The sequence below is a fragment of the Melospiza melodia genome, chromosome 8, assembly GCF_035770615.1.
Source record: "Melospiza melodia melodia isolate bMelMel2 chromosome 8, bMelMel2.pri, whole genome shotgun sequence".
NCBI lineage: Eukaryota > Metazoa > Chordata > Aves > Passeriformes > Passerellidae > Melospiza > Melospiza melodia.
The window spans coordinates 25909146-25928042 of NC_086201.1; the positions used below are offsets into that span (position 1 = coordinate 25909146).

At 44.1% G+C, this 18897-nt stretch overlaps 2 protein-coding genes across 2 annotated transcripts in view; one reads left to right on the forward strand and one right to left on the reverse strand.

The window, feature by feature from the left end:
- CREB1 (cAMP responsive element binding protein 1) overlaps nucleotides 1-9193 on the forward strand; it is a 39790-nt gene extending 30597 nt beyond the window's left edge. Inside the window, exon 8 of the mRNA XM_063162355.1 lies at nucleotides 2625-9193. Within this exon, the coding sequence (XP_063018425.1) occupies nucleotides 2625-2769 (145 nt within the window). The 3' untranslated portion in view covers nucleotides 2770-9193. The remainder of the gene's footprint in view (nucleotides 1-2624) is intronic.
- A 3950-nt stretch (nucleotides 9194-13143) lies between these two features.
- Nucleotides 13144-16141, reverse strand: METTL21A (methyltransferase 21A, HSPA lysine). Its single transcript, XM_063162354.1, has 3 exons — nucleotides 15950-16141; nucleotides 14649-14760; nucleotides 13144-13623 (listed from the first exon to the last, which is right to left on the reverse strand). The coding sequence occupies exons 1-3, from the start codon at nucleotides 16094-16096 to the stop codon at nucleotides 13226-13228; spliced, it is 657 nt and encodes a 218-aa protein (XP_063018424.1). The 5' UTR covers nucleotides 16097-16141; the 3' UTR covers nucleotides 13144-13225.
- Nucleotides 16142-18897: the final 2756 nt, after the last annotated feature.

The following is an 18897-nucleotide window of genomic DNA, read 5'->3' on the forward strand; positions in this document are numbered from 1 at the left end:
AAAAGCACTCAGTGAGATACTTGTATGACTGCAGATATATTCTTACAAACACTAAGATGAGTTGCTTTTTTTGAGTTACTACATTCATGTGGTTACTTCGCTGGATTCTCTCCCTTAGCCTTGCTGCTAGCCCACGTGTGCTCCTTGTGAGTACTTTCTTGATTGTCTCACTTGTTCTTTTAGCCGCTTTGAGTTTTCTCCTCCAGGGGCTGAAAGACTCAAGCAAAGGCTAAATGAGCAGCTATTCCCTTTGATTGAAGTCCTGTGGAGCCAGTAGTGGCAGCAGAGGGGCTAAAAGAAAGGTAAAGACTTGGTCCTGTAGGATCCAGTGTAAGCTTAGAGGTGGGAGTGGGTGAAGGCAGCAAAGGAAGGGAGCTGTAGGGAGAAGTTGAGCTCCTGAAGTCTGTTGCTGTGGGAATGGGAAGGGGTGTGCCTGAACTGGCCCATCACAACAAGCTTGAACTCTTACATGGGCCACAGATTGCAGCCTGTGTGTTCCATTGTGACACTGAGAACCCAGTGCTTCCCGCCCTTCTGAGCAGGGGAAGCCCCCTGAAAACCTTATTAACTTCATCTGTCAGTCTGAAAAAAATGATGTTGTGCAGGTTCATTCCTCTTCTGTAGGTTGCTGTGCTGTGAACATAATGAAAACCTATTTGAGCAGACGCAGTGCTTATACAAGGGGTTTTAATGAAATAAATAACGCTGAACAGCAGAGGTCACTTTTTTAAAAGGTTTTTGTACAGAATGTCACCCATCTCCCTTTTTATATCGTTTTCTCATACCAGTGAATAGTGGATATCACTCTTTCAGGCTCTGCATTTGAAAAAAAAATTAATTAGAATCACAGAATACCCTCATTTAGTCATCAGTCTTATTTCAGTAAAAGAAAGCTTTTGTGTTTGTGAAAGCCAAGAAAAACAATGGGGAATTACCCCACTTGAGTTAAATTGACAGCTTTTGCAACAGTATCATGTTGCATGTGGTGCTTTTAGCCTGTCTGCTTAATAGATATTTGCAAATCTAAGCTCCATAGCAAAGTGGGGAAAAAAGGATAGCGAGGCAGATGGTAAGGTGGTACTTACTGGAGGATTATAGTGTAAATATTCATAGATATTATTGTGCAAATTTTCTGTATAAATTTTACATTTTTAAAGCTGTGTTGTAATTCAGTAAAATTCTGGCTGTTCATAATAAACAACTAGCACACACAGACTTGAGGTGGCTTAATATGCACAGGCTAAAGGGGAAAAAAATCACAGAAAGAAAATGTTGTCACTCATAGAGACTTGTTAGTAGTTTGCACTGGGAGGCACTTCCTGATCCCCTAGTACTTAATCTTTTGCTAACAGCCCAAAATTACTTAAATTCTAAATGTTACACATGGTTTACTGAAGCACTGCAGGCATGTGAAATTGTATTTGTGGGAGTGACAAATGGATACCTGAGTCCTTCCAGGGCTTACAGGCTATGTTTTCTTCATCCTGTCTCATTTGTGGAGCTGAATTTCAGAAGTTACTTTTAGAGGCTTCTTATCAGTTAGGTCCTGGAATGCATTCTGTTTTTACAGCTCCTATTTATCTAATAAGGGGGGGAACTGGGTTCTGATTTGTCCTCTCATTTCCCAGAACACTGACTGTCTCACCAGTCTGTGCAGTATTTGCAATGAAGGGGCACACACTCTTCTTTTTGGAGCTGTTGTGCTTTGCACCTAAAGGTTCAGGGCAAATAAGTGTTTATTTCCCTGTGTCTGCAGGGTGCTGCTTGGACAAGGGGCACTGCAGGAGCAGAGCCCTCTGCCTGGGCTCCCATCTGCCCATGGCATTTAGCCTTGTGCTTGCTTTGCACATTGGTGCCACTATATTGCTGTGCAGGGTAGTTCCTGCCTTGCTGTTCCTGCTTCAGGATGCTCAGCAGCACATTAATACCTTCTGGTATTTTTCACTGGTGGTCTTGGTATGTTACCAAGTTACCTACAGGCAGCTCACTCTTTACAAGCAAGACTTAAAAGTTTGACTGTCTTGAGGTCTGTTTTTGGCATAGCTGACAGGGACTAAAGAATGATTTTTTTTTTGGTTTTTATTTGAGTCATTAATAGTATCATTGCAGTGATGCAGACATAATTATTAAAATGAAAGCATTGCTCAAGAGCAAATACATGAATGCTCTAAATACAGAACTTTTTTACACTAGTTGATCCATCTTGTTGGACTGCTCACAGGGAAAAGTTAAAGACTGTAAAAGAATAATAGATTATAATAAAGTCAAATTATTGCAGCAGCATTTTACTCAGCCTAAAGGTTCCAAAATTTTATCCCTGATTAGGATCCTATGCTAATAACAATAATAATAATAATAATAATAATGGTTATTAATATTATTATTATCTTACTGGTGCTGTCTTACTGGGATCTGTGTGTTGAAATGATGCGTGGATCTTGTGTGTGTGTGATTTGTGAGGAGCAGTTGCTATGAACTCAGTGTTTTTTCCTCACTTGCATTTCTTAGCAATACCACCATATTCTGAAAATGGCAGTACTAGTAAAGGTTTGCCTGAAAGCAGTTAGGTAGCCCATGTGTGCAATTGATTGTTCTGGATTTGAATGGCCTTTTTTGCTTTGCAGAGAGGCAGCACGTGAATGTCGCAGGAAGAAAAAGGAGTATGTGAAATGTCTAGAAAATCGAGTGGCTGTGCTTGAAAACCAAAACAAGACACTGATTGAGGAGTTGAAAGCACTTAAGGACCTTTACTGCCACAAATCAGATTAATTTTGGATTCTCATTTTCACTTGTCCAGGTGGGATAGAGACTGGTTCTGGTTATACCCAGGACAAAGTAAACTTTTTATTTTCTAAACATTTCTTTTTTTCTATGCGCAAAACTGCCTGAAGCAACTACAGGATATACTTCATCTGTGCTTTGCATCAAACTGTGAATGTTCAAGTACTTGCCTCCACTTCTCCCCTTACAAGATGAATTTCATCATCAGTCTCAGCATGAAGAAGAACAGGCTTCTCTCTCGTCTCCCAATCCTCTTCAAGGAATAACAGTGGTCACTTGGGAAGTTACTGTGGGGAGGGTCCTTTTGTAAAATGTCAAGGATTTGTGCTGAGCTCTTTCCATTGCCTTAGAGACAGAGCCACCCCAGCCTCTTGGTCCAGAGAGCAGTGGCCACACAGGTGGAGCATGCCTGGTGCAATGAAGAAGCAGTGGTTGCCACACTGGTTTGACACGTTCCTGCTGAGCTGTGCCAATACACGGCTGAGCAGCACGCCAGACCAAGGGCACCTCACTGCCACGTTCTTGGTGTGCAGAGAACACACCTTCTTCAGACTAGCCCAGGAGGGGCTTTGATCTGCAATTATTATCTGTATTAAGCCCTCCTGGACTAGTAAAACATTCTCCATACTTGAGAAACAAATGCATTGAAATGAGCTTCACTGGTCAGTTGTTGATTCTCATAGCTTATGTGTGCAAGTGCGTTCAGCATTCTGAATGCACGGAAAACAGACACCAACTTCATAGGATATGGGTTGGGGAATTATATTTGGATGGGAAAGAAAATTTTAAAAAAGGTGCAGTTGTGATGTTCTGTAAACAGGGGTAGCACATTACAGCACTACCTATTTGTATGCACAACAACTAAGCAGTTGAAGCATAGCCAACTCCACTTAAGTACTCCCTGAAGACAGTATGGTCTGTGTCCCAAGTCCTCTCAAGCAATGAGGTTGTTTTTATTTCCCTACCACTGTCTTATGCAATGGAAATTATTGTGCTCAATAGAAATATCAGCCTGGTTTGCAAAATTCTTTTTTGAACTTTGAGGCTGCCTTCTATACATAAATTAAATTTCAGTATAACTACTAGGACAACCTCAAATATTCAATAGGACTTCAAACACGAATATTCCAACTCCTGCTTTGAAAGGGAAAATACTTTATTTGAACCTGGCCAGATTAGCTAAACTTTTAATTTGTTTGGGATATTTTTTCATGGAAAGGGTCAGATTTACTGAGTAATCTATTCCTGCCACTGAAATTACTTACGTGCCTCAGATGTTTGCAAGATCAGGTTTTTTTTTCTGTGCACTGAGGAACTGTGGTCTTTCCCACATTTATGGTGTTAAAAAAGGTAGTTCATATTTAAATAAACCTCTGTACTAAGCATTAGGACTTCAAAAGAATCATGCTCAAAAAGAACCAAAAAAGATCATCAAGAAGTTGTCAAAAAGAATGTGTCCAAAAGAATCATGTGCTGTTTGTGTACTGGCCCTCTGAAGCCAGTCTCTCACTGTGTTAACTCGGGTCATTTGATGGAGTAAGTTTACTTTGTGCTTCTGGTCAAACTTCTATGTATAGAAACGTATGGATGAGGCTCTGGTCTATACCAATGCCTTGCCTAGCAGAGTATTAGCTAATATTTTTTCCCATTCACTCTATATCTATTTAAGATAAATTTCATACACAGGCTTCTAAAAGGTTGTACAATCAGTGTGACGTTACAAGGAAAATACTTGGAAGACTCTGGGCAGTTGAGTCTCAAACACCTAAGCAGTATTAAAAGTTCTAGATTTCTCATTTGAGGGGCATTCAGTTTCCAAGAGACTTAATTTAAAAGGGGCAGGGTTAAACTTACAGCATTATTGTTACATCTAGAGTTATCAAGAATTTCAAATTACACTTGCATTTCAAGAAAAAAATGTAAGCATCAGAAATATGAAATATTCACTTTCACAAGTTTTGTGGGTGTTTATAAATGGTCTATTTTTATCTGGCATAGAGAGTTGATTTTTTTTGTTTTTATTTAATGGGAGATGAATCTGTTAGTTTAGCAGTGCAAATTTAAAGAAGACCCTAAGTTCTCAGCAGTGCTTTTATAAAAAACTGTTTCTTAAAATCAGTGAATACAAATACATAAAACAGTTACATTTTCCACAACGAGTACTGAAGTAGAAATGTTGTAATACAGGAGTCATTCTTGTAAAGCATGAAGCTCATGGTGGCCTCATTTGCAGTTACATGGAATGGTTCCTGCAGCTTTGAGGAACACAGAAAAAGCTGTATATGCCCACATTAAGGCTGTTCTGTTTGCAAAAACTGTGAGGTTTTGCTCTGAGAGCTGTGTCTAGTGGGTAATGAACGCTGTTCAGAGCTTGCAGGTAATCACTGGGCACAAAGCCTGGGGGCTGGACAGGCATGGGAGCCTAAAACAGTGCCCAGGTGGGGTTCTCCTAACACACAGTTTGTGCAAACATGTGTGTCAGCGAGAGGAGAACTGTGTTACCCGTTTGTCTGTGTGTGGTCTGCAAGTGGCCTGTCGTGGTTTTAGCCTAGACTTCATTAGCAAGTAAAGTTCCACTCAGAAAAGGAATGTAATTCAAAGTAAATAGGGGTCTGCAAGAATCTTTATTTTTATTTATGCTGCACTGAGGATTATGGGACACAAATTTATTTAATGAAAATTATAGATTACAATAATAAAAAATGTATTAGACCAAGTGCAGGGCTGGCTAGGCTACCCATACATGCTTTACTATTCATATTGACCCAAAAAGGGAAAGAATATGACACAGGAATCAGTTCCTATGTTATTTACCAAGTAGTGAGGTTGGGGTGATAAGCTTCTATAGACTAAGGCTGATTGGAAGTAGGATGGAAATGATGCTGACAAGGGGGAGGGAGGATTAGTTTTATATCTCACGGTTGTGAGTTTTCAAGAACTGATAGACTCTTTTACCTGAAGAGAGGGTTAGAAAGGGCTAGATCCGTTATGTTCATAATAAACTAGAATTGGTTTGAAATATAATTTTTGTAATGTCATTATTTTGCAAAACAACAGCACCAATCAGGCAGTTAAGATATTGTCAAAGGTGCTCTTTTAATTTAGATATTCTTGGAAAATACATATGTATAATATATGTACATATATATATATACACACAGTATATAATCTACAGCTCTGAGAGCTTTTAAGTCAGGAATGCTGAGTATTATAGTATATGGAGGTCAGAAAAAGAATTTTTACTTTTCTGTGTGTCTGTGTGTGTGTGGATGTGCGTGTGTGTGAAAGCTTCCCCTCACCCCAGTAGCTCTGGGCTGCGTTATTCTAGCTCTTAATTACTGATTTGTTTTGTGCTGTCTCTCAGTTACCCATTTTCAATAATTTTATTTCATCTTTTGTGGCTTTTGTGAAGTTTGTTTTTTATTGATGAAGATTTTTGAAATTATGTAAACAGTTTGTTTTACAACCACCACCACCCAGAGTAATTCACTTCTGTGCTTTTTTTCTCTTTGGCAGCTATATATCAAAGGCAAAACATTTGGAAAGGTTGTTAAGGTGTTATTTTCTAAAGGAACCACTGGTAAGACTTCTGTTTTCCTCCTGAGGTAGTGGTGATGCATTCTTCCTTAGACAGCAATTTCACCAGCACTGGGTAATTGCCGGCACCGTTGCTTGTATTTGAAAGCACAATTTTTGCCTGTTGTGCTCATCAGGACTGCTCAGACACCTGTAGTTCTGGCTAGCCTGGAGCTGGCATTTGCATTGAGATCACTGTCTTCTCTGGTACTTGTACATTGGTCAGAAAATTGGTGGGGTGTTTGGAATCATTAAGAGGCTCAGGAAAAAAAAAAGATTTAATAAGGAAAAACAGCCCTGATAGTTTCTGACCTAAATTTGTACCACAGGTTGCTTTTTTTAAATCTGGGCTTCCAGTAAACTGCAGCAGCAACTAGTCATCTGTTAGTGAAAACTGGCACCTGCTTTTTTATTTTGTTTTTTCATTTATGGCAGACAGTGCTTTTTGTGGTTTAAAGACAAATCCACCCATCAAAGCAAGTTCGATATCAGTGGTTGCAAATCTATGATAGTTCATAGAGGATTTAATTGATTTTCTAAGACCTTGTTTTTATTGTAATTTTTTTACCCTGAAGCCTAGTTAGTGATGTAACATTTGCCAATGATCCAACCAAAAGGTCATGTATTTATTTTTGTTACACTGTGTTCTTTGTAAATGTTTAATTAAAATGTGCACTTTTAAAGAAAAAAAAAAAAAAAAAAAACAACAAACAAAACACAGAGAAAGAAAAATTAGGGTAAATTTGGTTTGCCTGAGAAGATTTCTGGCAAAATTGTTGTGACCCTGCTGCCTGCACACAATTCACTCCTCCACAGCAGTTGGCTCCTTGGCTAATTGAAGTTGCAGATCAGCACCTGGTGCCCAGCAGGCATTGCTGCTGAAGGGCAGGAGAGCAGAGGGGCAGGAATCAGGCGTGTGGTGTCTGGAGCAGTATGTAGAGGATGGATGTGAAATTATTTTTAGAGTAGAACTAGTTCAGTGATCCCATATGGGAAAGGGAGGTTAATTTGGAAGGAGAGCTGAATTATTTTTCAGCCACTTTATTCCCCTTTTCTTAATTTGAGATTTGTCTGCAGATTTTACAAGCTGCATTCCAAGAAAATAAATCGAAAGGCTTTCCAGTAATTTAACACCAGGAAGTAAAGGTACATTGACAATGTGTCACCTTGCTTGAAAAGAAAAGCACAGCACAACCAGCTTTCTTTAGCAGGAATGATCATAATTTAACCCTGAAGTCTGTCATTGTGAGCAGGTTTTAAAAAGCATACAGTACATCGATGGTTCTCTGTTGTCTGCTGGGAACTCTTTTGTCTGAGCTAATTTGCAAGCTGATTTTACAAAAGCCTGAATGTATCCTGAAGCTCAGTTGGTTTGGAAGGAGCCAGACTGGTGAAGAGAGGGTGCTGAAATCCACCTTCTGTGTGCTTGTGGCAGGTTCAGGTCTGTGGATAGATAGACTTAAGTGTGTGAATCTTTGGGGAAAAGGGACCAGATCCAGGTGGTGTAAAGAGGGTTTGCATTTCAAGTGTTTTGCCTTGGAATGTGTTTTTAAAATGTATTTAAGCTGTGGCCTGCAGAGAGATGTGCTTGGGCTAGCTGGCATAGCACAAATTGAAGGGAGTGACCTGTTTGCTTTCTGGCCCTGCAGTGCAGGTTTGTGGCTTGCTCTGTGCTGAGTTCAGCAGGAGGAGCAGGAGCAGGCAGCTGTCCTCGGGAGCTGTGTGCTGGCAGGAAAAGGGCCAGGGGCAGGCTGGAATGACCCATGGCTGGCACAGTCCATAAGCTGAGCATTCACTGCACTCAGGACTCGAGCAGTTCACTCAGCCTCAGCTGCATATTCCTCTAAATTAGGGGATAGCTGAGAGAGAGCATGGGGATGGCAGGCCTTGAGCCAGTTGCTTATCTGGAAATGGCCACTCTTAACAACTAAGGATGTTTGGGTGCTCTCCACAAGTTGTGTTTTATCCAGGTGCCACTCCATTTTTTGTGTGTTGAATTACATTTATTTATATTAAAACTTTAATTTTAAAATGTTCTACAACTTCAAGTTTAAATGAGATTTGAAACTGTGCTGCTTATAATGGACTTCTTGGGATGGGAACAGGACAAGAAGAGGTGCTAGTTGGCAGCCAGCCCCTCCACAGACTTTTTTCCACAGATTGGTTGTTCACTTCAGAAATTAGTTGTTTCTACTCTGGATTTATAATTTGAAATTGTTTTGAAACAATGTTTTTCAGGGAAGCTTCCAGAGCGAGGGTATTATTCTCCCTTTGTAGTGTAAGCTGGAAAGAGTATGTTCACCTCATCTGCATTTCTGATTCTTTACCCAAACCATGTCAGCACAGAACAGGGTATTTGAGCTTGACTCCCACATACTTGTGGAAGTTAAAAAGACTAAATGAAAATCCATCACTGGGGGAAAATACAGGCTTTTTTACATGTCCCCAAAAATCTAGAAACATCCCTGTTGTGTTTTTTTTCTTTTTTTTTTTTTTTCTTTTTTTTTTTTTGTTTTTTTTTTTTTTTTGTTGTTGTTTTTTTTTTTTTTTGTTTTCTTTTTTTCTTTTTTTTTTTTTTTTGCTTTATCTGTGTTTAAAAGGAATTGTACTGGGTTATAATGCATTTTATTAACACTATGTACATATTAGCTGCTTTGTGTTTCAGAATGGTAGTAATTGCTTTGTATATTAAAGTGATTCTTGTGAATTTGTGAATTATTGTCATAAAGAAGTGCTTTTTCTTACTGTAACCTTTGTGGTATAAACTGTCATAACTCCCTTTTTACACAAACATTTATGTGCAGTCACATAAACATGCTTTAAAAAACTCTACAAAGTCTCTTTTTTGAGCAGGGTATTCCATTTACACTAATTTAATTTAGTGTAATGCAGCTAGAAGAATATGGGAAAAGGGATATTTTGAGCAGTCTATGGTATCATCTCAATCTGTGCTCTGCCCTAAGTATTCATAAAGTATTCTCCCCAAAGAGAAGGCTGTTTTTAATCTTAATTGAATTAGATTAGTTAGAGGTTAAGTCCTGAAAAACGAAGTTTCTCTTCCTCCTGATATTTTTAAACCTGTTTTCCAGTACCCATTCTGGTGGCAGTTCTGTTGTTTAACAATGTTTGAAAAGCTTATGCCTTTCACAGTTTAAATATGCTGCATGTCTCACTTTTAGGCATTCCTGTAAACCATGTACTACTGGTCTTCAGAACAGAACAGAAACAGAAGGCAGCAAACACTGCAAGGATCACAGCCCTATTATGTAATTGCTAGGCTGGATCCAAACACTGGGATGGAAGCCAGGAGAACAAATTCAGCACTGAGGTAAACGCACCTCCAGTGCAGTCAAGGGGAAGCAGTAAGGTCAGCTCATTACAGCTGGGATTTCTAGTTTTTATAATGCCATTCACATTCTTGCTCAGAAAAACCTACAGTAATGAGAGAATCCCAAACAGGGTTAGTCCCTGAGATAAAAATGCACTTTGGCTTGAATTTTGCACTGAAAAGAACTGGGTAACACAGATCCCTGTGTAGTCAGCTATGTATCTTAATATCAGTCGAACATTACCTTGGCTGCAATGGCATTTCAGAAAAGCTTGTTCTCTTGCACATGTTTCAGGGATGGTTTCTCAGTGTCACAGCATGGTTGTGTCTTACTTGGTCGCTCCCCTGTGGCTTGGACCCACTCCCTAGAGCGAGTGAATTTCTCAGGAGACTATTAGTGCATTGCCCCACTCCTCAGGGATGCATGCCAAACACATCCTTCTACAGATGAGCTCAGATCACCTGTTACAGAACAGGATCAGTGCAATGGAGCCACCCAAAGGAGTGGGATTCTCTAGTGCTGGGATGAACAGGGTGACCGAAAGTGCTTGGGCAGGGTGTTGGTATCATTGCCAAACAGCTGCTGGCAACAGCTGTGGTCACACATCATCTCATAGTAGAGCAGGAGCTCCCTGGGACCCGTGGGCTGGGAGTTTGCAGGTGTCACCGCCGAGGGCTGCTCCCTCACCAGCACTCACACTCTGCTGCTCGTCCTGCACGCCTGGCGACATTCACTTGCAGCCTGACTCACTGCTGACCTCTCCCTGAAGGTAAGTGGGGAACACGCAGCACTTGTGAAGCCAGCCTGGGACAACAGAAGGCAGCATTCCCTGCCTGGTGCACGTGGGTGTCAGCACTGCCCGGGAGGATGGACTGGGCTTTCAGCTGAGCTACATTCTCACTGCTGATGCCTGCCCCTAAACACTGTAGCTTTAAATGCAGCCACAACTGACATGTACGTGGCTGTGGCCTAACTGCAGTATTCCTGGCTCTGGTCTCCTAAGTCTAATAGGACGTGTGCCCCAGTGGCAGTCAGAGGAGAAGGTGTCCCCTTGAGGGATGTCACTTGCTGGGCTGGGGAGGGGCCACCAAGAGCTCTGCAGGTCAGGGGCAAGGCACTCACCTCAGCTGCCAGTGCCATCTCGTGCTTTTCCCCAGTTATTTATGGGCAGTAGCATCACTGCAGCCTTCAGACACCCCGCTGTGTAACAGCAGCACAGAGAAAGGAGCCAAGCCCAGTCTCCACTGGCACGTCCCTTCTCTGGCAGGATGGCTGTGGGCTGTAACACCACCAATGGGGTATCTGACACTGAAAACTTAACAATTAGATTGAATTAATCTGCACTGGTTTAAAAGTACAAAACTGTTTCCATCGCCAAAGCAAGGCCTGGGGCAAAACCCCCTTCTTAGAAGTGTGCAGGTTGCTGCACCAGCCTTTATTCTGTGCTTTATTCTGTGCTATTTAAGCAGAATTTTTAGCATGTTCCTGCTATGGCAACAGTGCAAGCTGCTATGGCTGTCAGTGCTGCAAGCTCCAGCCTCTTGCAAGGGCCCAGCACTGCCAGGCTCTTCCCACAGGAAAGTTCCCCCGGGCACTCACGAGCCCAGGCACCAGCACGCTGCTTTCTGCCAGCTCCAGCCCAAGGGGAGCCTGAGCCACACATGAGCCTAATGGCTACTCCCAGGTGAGTCTGGAGACAAGGATACACCAGTGGGGAGGAAAAGGAAAAGGAGAGGTGAGAACTTGCAGCCACACTTCCAAAACTAGAGCCGGAGAGAGGGAGGAGAGCTCATAATTCTTTTCAATCACTGCTCACCCAGCTGAGAGGACAGAAGGAGCTACACCTGAGACGTGAGAGCTCATCTCATGATCTCTTTTCAATTAAAGGTGCTGTCTTCCTTCCCCCAAACTGACTCCAACTCCAGTTTCAGGCTGTGAATTCCCAGCCAGCTGCCTAAGCACTGTTTTAGTGACACCATGTGGCTTCTGAGGATACTGTTACAGCAAGTGTTCCAGAACAGCAACTCCAGACGGGTCTGAAGCCAAGCAAGGAACTTCGCTGAAAACATGCAAGAGATGTGCCAGAGATAAAACTCAAACCTTAACGACAAATGTGTCATTTCCACATTACAGTCAGCACAGCACTTCTGGACCACCGACCAGGAAGTATGATGGAAGCAAAAGTGACAAAAACTTCCAAAATGCCCATGGCCCAAAGCTGCTTTGCTCTGCTGAGCCGTTTGCTGTTGCCAGTGTCAAATACCTACACATGCTCAAAGTCTGAGCCTGAACTGAAGCTTTTTGAGCTTAAGTTTAAAGCAAAAAAAGTTCCACATCCACACCCACAAAAAAGGGTACTAAAGCAATTCCTGCATTTAGAGCTGTAGCTGTTTTCTGTTAGCCATTGTTTTCATCAATTTCATTCTTCCACCACTAGAAAGAGAAGGAAGTCTGCTGCTGGTGCGAGATGCATTCCCAGATCTTGTGGGATAAACACACAGATGTGTTTTACAAGCTCAAGGTATGAAATCTGTTACTTGGAGCGGTGTCTTAACTACCACTGTGCACTGAAAGCACTCTGAAACCTAGACACTGCCCCAAGGTCCCAAGTAATTCAAGAGTAAGTACTTCCCCTGCTGCAAAGACTTTACAGAGCACCCTCCTGCCCTAAGTAACAGCCCTCAGAGACAGAGGGAGCACAAACAAAGGCACAAAGTAGAACATTACCTAGTGGTACTTTGAGAGTCAAGGGCTGATTTGATATTTTAAGAACAGCTTGAGTTTCCTTGTTGCACTTTCCCAGCAGCACATGTGCACGTGTATATCCTCCAAGGAGCCTTGATCTGTATGAGGCAGACTTGTTATGGACAACTCAGAAACCACAACTGCTTCAGTACTGCAGGTGTAGCCCACTCACTTGCAAATCAGGTAAAAATAACACTGATTTTTAAGCTGGCTTACTTGGCAACCCCTGTTCCCAGTGCCCCTCCGGATTTTGTTCTTTGTTTCACTGTGCCTCCTCAACACAGTAGTGACAGCAATAAAACAACTTTATAGCATCTGCCTTTGGTTCTTTTCTGCCTTTTAAGTGGTTTCTTTTACCACAACTTCTAAGATGCAGAAGTCCTGAAGAGTTAAAGCATTTAGAGCTGGAGCATTAGCTTTTATTTCATACTACTTTTTTTTTATCCTACTCTCCTACTTTTCTAGAGTTAAGGCAGCGATCAAGGGAAAAAACCCCATTGTAATCTCTTTAAGTTTCCCCCAGAAGTTAAATGTGATTTGATTTCAGACAACATACCTTTAGATATAACAATTTTGATGTTGGATATGACTCTATTCAGATATGAAGCAGAGGTTCAATATGCAGAACAGAAGTACAATCCTTGCTGTATCAGACCCAGTGATCAGACAAGACCATCAGAACAAGAAGCCAGTGAAATAACACAACTGCAACTTCATGCTCAGGAACAAGTGTATTGAGTAGAAACAAAGGGGAGAATTGAACAGCATCAGCGGCTTATTAACAAAGCAGAGAGTCACAAGTCATCCTTGCGACTACCCCTCTGTGCTTTGTAGATATGAACATCCTTGCTGGAGTCATAGTGGACCTCAGACACAGAGAAACGCTCTCTCAGCATCCTCAAGAATTTGAGGTCGCGCTCGTAGCGGATGCGGCAGGAGAGGAGAATCACCGTCCGCTCTGAGCACAGGTGCTCCAGCGTCTGCAGCAGTTCTGCAAATGTTTCTTCCAGATAAACGATGTCTGCACCCAGGATTAAGTCAAATGCTCCTGGAGAGAAGTTATCCAGGTCTTTTCCCCACGTCAGCTCCTTCACCACTGCTCTGGGATGGAGTTCAGGGGGTAAGTTGGCCTGCACGTTTGACTCCAGGAACTCCAGAGCAGCTGCTCTGTCTGTGATGGTAACTCGGGCACCTAAGGGGACAGGAGGGCATGGCTCACACTCACAATCCACATGCCTCAATGCAGCATGTGGAATACAATGCTTAACTCCAGCAGGCTCCTTAGGTCCTGTTAAACATTAACAGCTCCTTTGAGCTGCCTGATTGAAAACAAACAAATAAAAGAACAAAATAAGCAAAACCCCCCTGTCTAGAGACATCCTACCCTCCATCAGTCACTTAAGAATATTAAGTGTATGAAGATTAAGCTGGGTAGGGAAAAAACCAAATTTTCTGGTGCTTTTTCTTAATGCATGAAAGTCAAGGAGTTACTTTTGGCCTTTCTATATGTGACAAAAGAATAAATTACAGGGGATGTTACAATTAACCTGCTCCAATTCCATATTTTTCTATAGGAGAGAGGCAGCTAGAGAGCGTCTTTCACAGGTCAGACAAAAGTTATGCTTGTATGATTTTTCATGGCTTGACTGTATTTTGTCAAACTGTTTTGTTCCTATGATTTCAATAGGCACCTTTCACAGCCACTAGAGCTTTGAATTACAAAGTTAACCTGGGAAAGATTGCACAAATTTAACATAGTACCCAGTTCCTGCTTCATCCACAGACAGATCAGCAGCAAATTACTTCATTTCTCCATGCCCTGTGTGCAAGCCAGGCTAATGAAAGGCTTTTGCAAGCTCAGAGAGTGGTTTCTGTCTGTAGCTTTATCTGCATGGGAGGACAAGGGGAAGAGGGGAAGCACAGCTCTTGTCCCTGGGGGGAATAGCTGCAGAGCTGAATGCTGCTGAGCTGCCTGCCATGGCAACAGGCAGCAGCCTCAACAGGGTCCCGCCACAGAGCAAACTGCAGGGGCACCATGGCTGCAACAAATACCCTGCGGGCTCTGAGTCTACCCAGGAAGGAAGATGACCCACAGAACCATCACAGCTCACACGCGCAGCTTAGGTGCTCACTTCTACACCAGGCACGTACACGTTAAAGAGCTAGTTTTACTACAGTTGTGATTTGCTTTAAACCAGACAACAAAAAAGCCCTTACCTAGTAACGTGACCACTATTCCCAGCAATCCAGTTCCAGCTCCCAGCTCAATCACAGACCGATCCCTGAGATCAATGCCCTCCATCTCCAGATAAGCACACAGAACAACAGCCTAAGCCAAGAGAGAAGGATGATTAGGCACAGGGTTTCAGTCATACTGAACACAGGCTTTCTGGTTTAACCTGACGGAGAAGGTTATAGGAAGGGTCAGGTGCTTCAGGTCTGCAGCAAACTTTGTTCAGCACTTCTCCACCTCCTGTGTGCACCTGTAGTCTTTTTATGCTTTATGGAAATTTTTATAGAGTTTTATGGAAGACTCCTACTGGCAAAAGGAAAAAAGAACCACAGAGGTTACAACTTAGATGTGGTAACTGCTCCATGAATCCCCAAACATTAACAGGAGGTAGAAAGAATTGTATTTGGAAAGGAAAAGTTGTATTGGAAAGGAAATACAATAATTGTACCTGGAAAAAATTTCCTCAAAGGAAGTTTGAGGGGTTGTCAAATACTAGCAAATGAACCCAGTACTGCAAAAGTCCAGAATAAGGTTTCATAGTATCTTGTATGATATTTCAAAAGGTTTCTGCACAACACTGGTATGCCCTCAGGAAGGACACAGGGAAAGTAAAGTAATGACACTTCTAGCTGGTTGTATATAGCATGTTATATGTTATATAGATCTTGAGAAGGACCTCTCCCGCAGCAAGTTCTGTCAAAGCTGATGTCCAGAAAGATCGGCAACCCTGTACACCAATTCATTTGGGAAGTTTGCTGAAAATGCTATACTTCTTCTTTTAAAAAGGTAAAAGTGCAATCTGTGTGGACTAAAATCCACCCCGATGGGAAGCCCTTGGATTCCTGCAGTGATGCTGTGAGCAACTGCGCTGTGGCCTTGGACCCATCGCAAACCTCTCTGTTTTGGACGGTTCCTATCCCTAAGATAAAGGCTATCGGCAGTCCTGCTTGGATCTGTGCTGTGCTCTGAAAGGTGCCAAGCTAACATCACCAGCCACTGTAAAGAAAGAGGTGAGAGTTATCCGGGATATTTTCTGCATTGGGCACTGGCTATGCAGGGTTTGGATGGTGCATCTCTCTTGCATTCCTGCAGGATCTCTTATGGGGGAAGAGGGAAAAGTAAAGCATAGTTTAACATATTCTTTCCTAACATGAAAAAAAAAAAATTAAAAGCTTTCCCTTTACAATTCTACGGTAATTAATTTCCTACGGTGAATCTGAAAGCTCGGCAAGAGCCACGGGAAGCCACCGAGTGCGGAAAGGCTGCGCTTGCCATGAACACCTACCGCGTCCCAGACCACGGCCGCCACCCCCAGGCGCCGCCAGTCCTGCTGGAGGCGGATGGTGCGGCTGGCGAAGTGGAAGGTGGCCCAAGGGCTGTGCAGCTGCCGCGCTGTCCAGCCGCCTCCCTCCTCGTAGGGCACCAAGGCCATCCTGCCGCCGGCTCAGCACGGCCCCGGCCGCCGGGCAGGCCCTGCCCGAGCCCCGCGCAGGAGATCCCCGGGGCCGCCGCGGGGACAGGCCCGGCCCCCGGCCCGCCCGCTCCGCCCGCGCCGCGGCCCCGCTACCGCCTCTGCGCAGCGCCCGAGCGGGAGCGGCAGCGCTCAGCCGCCGAGGCAGGGCGGTCACTGCTCGGGTACGCGGGGCTGGGCTGGGCTGGGCTGGAAGCGCCCCGGAGCGGTGCTGCCCCCGGCCGCGGCGGGAGCGGGGGCCAAGGCGGCGGGGAGGCTGTGCCGGGGCCCGCGGCGCGGGGAGGCCCCGGGGCGGCCCGAGGGGAGCAGCGCCGCGCTGCCTGCAGAGGGAGGCCGGGCCCGCAGGGGCTCCTCGCCTGCTCACGGCCGCTGCCACGCGGAAAGGTCCGGGGGAAAGGCCCCATGGCCGTGGGACATTATCAGCTGTCCCCGCTGCCTCCCTGCCGTTCCAGCCTTGGGCTTTTGCTTCGGGGATTGGAAGGCAGTGCCCGGGAAAGGCTTTTGTGCATCGCAGCAAGCCCCGTCCTCCATTGCCGGCACGGTATCTCGGCAGGGACTCGTCCCAGCCTGGGAGCGCTCCCTCAGGCGCTGGGTACCCAGCCCAGGCACAGCAGTGCTGATCTCAGTCGAGCTCCGACCAGGGCAGCACAGCCAGGGCTGCTCTCGGCTGGCCGTGTGGCTTAAGCGCTCCCCGGCGCTGTTTGTGCAGCGGCGTTTCTTCACCTTTGGCTCCATTTAATCTCTTGTTTGGCAAAACAACACAGTGCTCCTCTCCTGTGTTACTTGAACTAGCTCCAAAGACTGCTAAAGGCCCTGGGAGAGCCGGGGAAGTGTCCTGGCAGCTCTCATGCTCCGGCTGCCTGGAGGCACAGCCCCACAGAAAGGCGCAGTGCCTGCAGCCGCCTCCTGAGCCCCGAGAGGAGCACGGGGCGGCAGAGGCAGGGGACGCCGCTTCTCTGCCCCATCTCCAGTGGCTCTGTGCCCTGACAGCTCCCGGTAACAGCACCCATGAGGCAAGGCCGGCCCCTCGAAGGTGGGGACTGTAACCAGCTCCAGAAAACATCTCCTCTCTTTCCCACAGGGACCAGCAAATCTGTCTGGCAGTCAAAGGCAAGTGTGGTTACATCTAAAAACTGTCGAGTGGCTCAGGATTCATGAAAACCTCTGTGGAGGATCATTGCAGGTAGCACAGGGGTAACAGTGAGTAAAGCCTGTTTTTAGGGTTCTGCTCCTGTAGGAGAATGGAACCCAAAATTTCACTTGCCCCAAACCAGTCCATACTTGTCTTACGGCAACTCAGACTTCTCCCTATAAACATGCCAGAACAGGTGTGATGATTCAGTTTTCTGTGGTTTTATGTCCTAAAGTGCTGGTCCCTTGCCACTATTCCTGCTTTTGAGAGTTTGAAATTGCTTGTGCTATTATCTTGATTTTTTTTTTTATTATTTATATAGGCAGTGTGGGAAAAAAAGCAACGAGAGTCATTACATTTGAAACAAGAACTCTGAATGACTTTTTGTGTCACCTACATTCTGCCTAAACTACATCAGCAGGCAAATAGAAGGAAACTCCCAAATGGCACAAAGCTTCCACCTCCCGCACCATATGCCAGCCCTGGGATCTCCAACCAGAATACGAGGAGTGAGGCAGGGCTCCAGTGCTCCCACTGCCTCCTTTCTGTCCCCAGATGAGTTTTCTTCACCTGCAGTATTTCATAAGAGCAAGTGTCTAGCTGAATAGCAACTAGAGTAAAAAAAGGCTGCATGTGAAAATGTATTGTTCCCAAAGATGACAATGCAGTGAGTGCTTTTATCCCAATAATGTGATTTTATTAGTCAGATATCCCTGACTATCTCAGGAGCGCAGCAGGTTCTCTACCAATCCTGCCCTGCTTCCCAGAAATATTTCCCCTTCTTCCCTACAATGTTGCTCTGCCACTGACTTCCATGAGCTTTAGACAGAAGATCAGAAATTACTTTCCAGATCATAACTGGGTAGTGAAGCTATTAAGAGTCCACTAGAAGTTCGGTAAGGGCCCTGGTTTCCCATATTCATTCTGAGCCTATGTTTACCTTCTCTTCATTTTACCACATCCATTTTCTAATAAAATGGAGTACTGGGTGTTACGGTGACAGAGAGACACACTTGGTTTCTTCTACCTTTCCTGACAGTAAAAGGATAAGAAGAACACAACAACACAGAATTGTGGCTAAAACAGATATCCAGAGCTGGAATGGCTTTCTCCCAGCAGGGCTAAAGCTCAGCACAGCAGTGCAGTGGTGAGAACGTAGCCTGGTTTGGCTTTTGAGCACTGCAGAGGGCTGTAAGGACACCTAAGCTGCAGGTAATCTTGTGAAGTAGGAAACAGCTGATTTTAAGGTAAGCAAGACTGATTTAAAGTATGAAGAAACACCGATTCAAGTCCATTCTCACCTCATTCAACCACTTGATAAAGCAGGCATAATGTAGCCAATTATGAGTAAATCCCACAACCTCGGATTTGGGTAAGCTGCTCGGGGTGATTAAGAAAAAGTGTTTAAGCGCAGTGGTCCTTGAAATACTTAAAAGATCAAAGAACATAGTAAGTAAGATAGAAATGAGTACAAATTATTTAGAATGTATACTAATATAACTCTTACTGCAATCTTCTCTTTGCTGCTTAGTATGTAAAATCCTCTCTTAGAAAAGAATGTGCCAGTTCTTGTGGTAGCTCTGCAGACACTGGGTGCACTGCATGTCTGCGCATGGATTTTGGAGACATC

Bases quoted from the DNA above. Each gene is read 5' to 3' on its own strand.
- METTL21A (XM_063162354.1), bottom strand. From the start codon at position 16,096: ATGGCCTTGGTGCCCTACGAGGAGGGAGGCGGCTGGACAGCGCGGCAG. The intron at 14,761-15,949 runs GTAGGTGTTCAT...CTCTTGGCTTAG, and splicing joins CGGCCGTGGTCTGGGACGCG to GCTGTTGTTCTGTGTGCTTA. The intron at 13,624-14,648 runs GTAAGGGCTTTT...CTGTCCCCTTAG, and splicing joins AATAGTGGTCACGTTACTAG to GTGCCCGAGTTACCATCACA.